Here is a 7,253-nt window from a genome sequence, read left to right as displayed (position 1 = left end):
AATATCAAATTGAATATCAAAATATCAAATAGAATATCAAATAGAATATCAAAATATCAAACAGAATATCAAAATATCAAATAGAATATCAAATTGAATATCAAAATATCAAATAGAATATCACAATATCAAACATAATATCAAAACATCAAACAGAATATCAAAACATCAAATAGAATATCAAAATATCAAACAGAATATCAAAATATCAAAATATCAAATAGAATATCAAAACATCAAATAGAATATCAAAATATCAAACAGAATATCAAAATATCAAATAGAATATCAAAGCTATCAAACAAATATCAAAATATCAAATAGAATATCAAAATATCAAACAGAATATCAAAACATCAAATAGAATATCAAATAGAATATCAAATAGAATATCAAAATATCAAATTGAATATCAAAGCCATCAAATAGAATATTAAAATATCAAATGGAATATCAAAACATCAAATAGAATATCAAAATATCAAATTGAATATCAAATAGAATATCAAAATATCAAATAGAATATCACAATATCAAACATAATATCAAAACATCAAACAGAATATCAAAATATCAAATAGAATATCAAAATATCAAATAGAATATCAAAAGATCAAATAGAATATCAAATAGAATATCAAAATATCAAATAGAATATCAAATAGAATATCAAAATATCAAATAGAATATCAAAATATCAAATTGAATATCAAAGCCATCAAATAGAATATCAAATAGAATATCAAAATATCAAACAGAATATCAAAATATCAAATAGAATATCAAATAGAATATCAAAATATCAAATAGGATATCACAATATCAAACATAATATCAAAACATCAAACAGAATATCAAAACATCAAATAGAATATCAAAATATCAAACAGAATATCAAAATATCAAATAGAATATCAAAAGATCAAATAGAATATCAAATAGAATATCAAAATATCAAATAGAATATCAAACAGAATATCAAAACATCAAATAGAATATCAAAATATCAAATTGAATATCAAAGCCATCAAATAGAATTTTAAAATATCAAATGGAATATCAAATATCAACAGAATATCAAAATATCAAATAGAATATCAAAATATCAAATATGATATCAAATATATCAAATAGATTATCAAAATATCAAATATGATATCAAATATCAAATAGAATATCAAAATATCAAATAGAATATCAAATATCAAATTGAATATCAAATATTTCAAATAGAATATCAAAATACTAAACAAAATATCAAATGAAAAGTTTAATAAATAAAACTACGAACTTTCATTAGCTAAACACGAAGAAAAGGATCTTAACAAAATTCACTGAAGTGGTGAACATCAAAAGATCGACACACCCACGTTGATACATCGGTACACCCTCATTTTAAAATACGTCGACACACCCACATTAATATATCGACACACCCACATTAATACATCGACACACCCACATTAATATATCGACACACCCACATTAATACATCGACACACCCACATTAATACATCGACACACCCACATTAATAAATCGATACACCCACATTAATATATCGACACACCCACATTAATACATCGACACACCCACCCACATTAATATATCGACACACCCACATCAATACATCGACACACCCACATCAATACATCGACACACCCACATTAATACATCGACACACCCACATTAATACATCGATACACCCACATCAATACATCGACACGCCTACATTAATATATCGACACACCCACATTAATACATTGACACACCCACATCAATACATTCACACACCAACATCAATGCATCGACACACCCACATCAATACATCGACACACCCACACCAATACATCGACACGCCCACATTAATACATCGACACAACCAATGTCCTGCAAATTAAGTATTACACAATCAAAAACATATTATTGCTTTTTTGCACGTTCGGGTTAGGTGTTACGTCATCACACAGAAGTTATAACACACGACATATCACCACAAAGGTTCCTATATATATATATTTACATTCTGTGTTGCATTTGCCTATATGTCGTAAGTAGACCAGATTGTATTCATGATACTGTATACTACAATTTACAGTGATTCGGTCAGTGGAGGAATACAGCTCCAAGTGTTGTAGGTTAAAAATGGCCGCCAGTTACTTCCGGCCTAGAGAGCTTTCGAATGCTGGCATTTTTTTTTACATAAACCATCACAATAAAATAAAGCAACATCAGTTATGAGAATAAAATTTAATAATAAAAAAAATGAAGTCGACACAAAATAATTATAAGCGCTATTCTTGATCGATATGAAGTAATCAAATTATCAATGTTGTCACACTCACAGGGGCTCGTTTCCGAATTTTCAGAAATGCTTGACACGACAACATTAAAAGTCCAGCATTTAGGGTAAACAAATCTTGTGAAAAACCGGAGGTATCGACTTGGCTTCCGGTTGTGTATGCTTACTGAATTTTAGTTTTGTGGTTAAAGGCCTACCTTACTCCAAAATCGATGCCCCTATGAAGTTGAACATCGTCTGCTAAGTTAGCGACACTGATGTGACGAGTTAGACTGGAATCTGTATCGAACGAAATATCCTTGGAATCGTTTTCATCTACTATCAAGACGACTTTTATTTAGAATTTACGAGCTTATATCCTCCGGAAATAACGTAAATCCAGTCGATAGATACATAGGCCTAAGTGTTTCCGAGGAATCGGGTCTGTCCTGTGCAATACCCGTTCAACGCCGAATCACTTCTAAATGTTAACCGTATATCATTGCCAAGAAAAACGGCTTTTATTTCAAACAATCAGAAATTATGCAATTGTGACCAATTTGACGATATCTACAAACGTTTATAAAATATAATATAAAGCCAAATTTGTGCAAAAACCATTCTATGTGATTGCTATAAATAACGACATGAGTGACTATATTATTCCTTCTGGAAATTTCGGCTGTTCCGGTATTTGAACTGTTACCAAATGGTAGTATACAGTCGATATACATACAATTTGGGTGACAGATAGATAGAATGTAGGGCGACATAAAATATTTATCTGTTTAACAGTTCAATGCTTAAATATATATCAAGTTTATTACGTCATCACACAGAAGTTATAACACACGGCATATCAACACAAAGTTCTTAGTTATATTTATCACGTTAATAACGTCTATTATTGACTGTACACTGCAAATTTTACGGTGACAGCTTCGGATTCCGGTAAACAATTCGAACAAATATGTTTAAAACAGTTTGATAAGGTCGGTGTCTAAGAACGTGATGCCAACTCTTCCAAGGCGAATCCGGAAATACCTGTGGTTTTCCCTGGCAACGATACAGACTTCGGAATCTTCTGCTGAATAGATAATGTAAGATTCCTTAGTGTACCTGTCGGACGTTAGTGGTAATTAATCACGGGATTCACTGTAAATAATACATACACCAGTATGACTGGATTCTCCGTACCAAACATGGTATTTAATGGGAAACCGTTCAAGTTTCTATTTGTTACACTGGTATTGAAAAAAAGTCGAAATCAGTAACACATCTCAATAGTTGACGTCGAATTCTATTGGTGTGACGTCAGAGTTATTCAAACATAACCACAATGTATAACAATGCTATGAAGAGAACAATCGGTGATAACAATGCTGCGAAAAGAACAATCGATGATAACAATGCTGCGAAGAGAACAATGGGTGATAACATTGCTGCGAAAAGAACAATGGGTGATAACAATGCTGCGAAAAGAACAATCGGTGATATCAATGCTGCGAAAAGAACAATGGGTGATAACAATGCTGCGAAAAGAACAATCGATGATAACAATGCTGCGAAAAGAACAATCGGTGATATCAATGCTGCGAAAAGAACAATGGGTGATAACAATGCTGCGAAAAGAACAATAGATGATAACAATGCTGCGAAAAGAACAATCGATGATAACAATGCTGCGAAAAGAACAATGGGTGATAACAATGCTATGAAGAGAACAATCGGTGATAACAATGCTGCGAAAAGAACAATCGATGATAACAATGCTGCGAAGAGAACAATGGGTGATAACAATGCTGCGAAAAGAACAATCGATGAAAACAATGCTGCGAAAAGAACAATGGGTGATAACAATGCTGCGAAAAGAACAATGGGTGATAACAATGCTATGAAGAGAACAATGGGTGATAACAATGCTGCGAAAAGAACAATCGATGATAACAATGCTGCGAAAAGAACAATGGGTGATAACAATGCTGCGAAAAGAACAATGGGTGATAACAATGCTATGAAGAGAACAATGGGTGATAACAATGCTGCGAAAAGAACAATCGGTGATAACAATGCTGCGAAAAGAACAATCGATGATAACAATGCTGCGAAGAGAACAATGGGTGATAACAATGCTGCGAAAAGAACAATCGATGATATCAATGCTGCGAAAAGAACAATGGGTGATAACAATGCTGCGAAAAGAACAATCGATGAAAACAATGCTGCGAAAAGAACAATCGGTGATATCAATGCTGCGAAAAGAACAATGGGTGATAACAATGCTGCGAAAAGAACAATAGATGATAACAATGCTGCGAAAAGAACAATCGATGATAACAATGCTGCGAAAAGAACAATGGGTGATAACAATGCTATGAAGAGAACAATGGGTGATAACAATGCTATGAAAAGAACAATCGGTGATAACAATGCTATGAAGAGAACAATGGGTGATAACAATGCTGCGAAAAGAACAATGGGTGATAACAATGCTGGTAAAAGAACAATCGGTGAAAACAACGCTGCGAAAAAAACAATCGATGATAACAATGCTCTGTAAAGAACAATCGGTGAAAACAACGCAGCGAAAAAAACATTGGGTGATAACAATGCTGCGAAGAGAACAATCGGTGAAAACTATGCTGCGAATATAAATAGACAAATGTTGGCATATATAATGCTACTTAAACTGAAGACACAGGGACAAATACGATCTTGAAGGGGACATAAACATCCAGTGGGGAAAGGATATGTCTGATCAGTGATACTGGGGACCGACATTATATGTCGGATCAGTAATACTGGGGACAACATTATATGTCGGGTCAGTAATACTGGGGACAAACAGTATATGTCGGGTCAGTAATACTGGGGACAAACAGTATATGTCGGGTCAGAGATACTGGGGACTAACATTATATGTCGGGTCAGTAATACTGGGGACCAACAGTATATGTCGGGTCAGTAATACTGGGGACCAACGTTATATGTCGGGTCAGTAATACTGAGGACCAACATTATATGTCGGGTCAGTAATACTGTGGACCAACATTATATGTCGGGTCAGTGATACTGGGGACCAACAGTATATGTCGGGTCAGTAATACTGGGGACCAACAGTATATGTCGGGTCAGAGATACTGGGGACCAACATTATATGTCGGGTCAGTAATACTGGGGACCAACATTATATGTCGGGTCAGTGATACTGGGGACCAACATTATATGTCGGGTCAGTAATACTGGGGACCAACATTATATGTCGGGTCAGTAATACTGGGGACCAACAGTATATGTCGGGTCAGTGATACTGGGGACAAACATTATATGTCGGGTCAGTAATACTGGGGACCAACAGTATATGTCGGGTCAGTAATACTGGGGACCAACATTATATGTCGGGTCAGAGATACTGGGGACTAACATTATATGTCGGGTCAGTAATACTGGGGACCAACAGTATATGTCGGGTCAGTAATACTGGGGACCAACATTATATGTCGGGTCAGTAATACTGGGGACCAACATTATATGTCGGGTCAGTGATACTGGGGACCAACAGTATATGTCGGGTCAGTAATACTGGGGACCAACAGTATATGTCGGGTCAGTAATACGTGGGACCAACATTATATGTCGGGTCAGTAATACTGGGGACCAACAATATATGTCGGGTCAGAGATACTGGGGACCAATAGTATATGTCGGGTCAGTGATACTGGGGACCAACATTATATGTCGGGTCACTAATACTGGGGACCAACATTACATGTCGGGTCAGTGATACTGGGGACCAACAATATATGTCGGGTCAGTAATACTGGGGACCAACAGTATATGTCGGGTCAGTAATACTTGGGACCAACATTATATGTCGGGTCAGTGATACTGGGGACCAACATTATATGTCGGGTCAGTGATACTGGGGACCAACATTATATGTCGGGTCAGTGATACTGGGGACCAACATTATATGTCGGGTCAGTGATACTGGGGACCAACATTATATGTCGGGTCAGTAATACTGGGGACCAACAGTATATGTCGGGTCAGTAATACTGGGGACCAACATTATATGTCGGGTCAAAGATACTGGGGACTAACATTATATGTCGGGTCAGTAATACTGGGGACCAACAGTATATGTCGGGTCAGTAATACTGGGGACCAACATTATATGTCGGGTCAGTAATACTGGGGACCAACATTATATGTCGGGTCAGTGATACTGGGGACCAACAGTATATGTCGGGTCAGTAATACTGGGGACCAACAGTATATGTCGGATCAGTAATACGTGGGACCAACAGTATATGTCGGGTCAGAGATACTGGGGACCAATAGTATATGTCGGGTCAGTGATACTGGGGACCAACATTATATGTCGGGTCAGTAATACTGGGGACCAACATTACATGTCGGGTCAGTGATACTGGGGACCAACAATATATGTCGGGTCAGTAATACTGGGGACCAACAGTATATGTCGGGTCAGTAATACTGGGGACCAACATTATATGTCGGGTCAGTAATACTGGGGACCAACATTATATGTCGGGTTCAGTAATACTGGGGACAACAGTATATGTCGGGCCAGTGATACTGGGGACCAACATTATAATTATGTCGGGTCAGTGATACTGGGGACCAACAGTATATGTCGGATCAGTAATACTGGGGACCAACATTATATGTCGGGTCAGTGATACTGGGGACCAACATTATATGTCGGGTCAGTAATACTGGGGACCAACAGTATATGTCGGGTCAGTAATACTGGGGACCAACATTATATGTCGGGTCAGTGATACTGGTGACCAACAGTATATGCTGGGTCAGTGCGTTCAGAAGTTAACTTTGTTTGGAATTATAATTTGTATTGAATTATGAAACGTATTTCTTTTTTCCTTACTGAACTGAAGCGGTAGTCAGCAGCCATTTTCTGTGTATGGAGAGTGCCACATTATCTGTTGG

The 7,253-nt window shown here is 36.4% G+C and overlaps 1 protein-coding gene across 1 annotated transcript; it reads left to right on the top strand.

Moving 5' to 3' along the window:
* Positions 1-3,618: 3,618 nt before the first annotated feature.
* LOC117328483 (putative uncharacterized protein DDB_G0286901) lies at positions 3,619-4,839 on the top strand. The gene has a single exon (XM_033886018.1). It carries the CDS (start codon positions 3,619-3,621, stop codon positions 4,837-4,839), a length of 1,221 nt encoding a protein of 406 aa, XP_033741909.1.
* The last annotated feature ends 2,414 nt before the right edge of the window (positions 4,840-7,253 follow it).

This window comes from Pecten maximus, chromosome 5 (assembly GCF_902652985.1).
Source record: "Pecten maximus chromosome 5, xPecMax1.1, whole genome shotgun sequence".
Taxonomy (NCBI): Eukaryota; Metazoa; Mollusca; class Bivalvia; order Pectinida; family Pectinidae; genus Pecten; species Pecten maximus.
The sequence above is the reverse complement of the archived record's forward strand: the minus strand, read 5'-3'. Positions and strand labels throughout refer to the sequence as shown.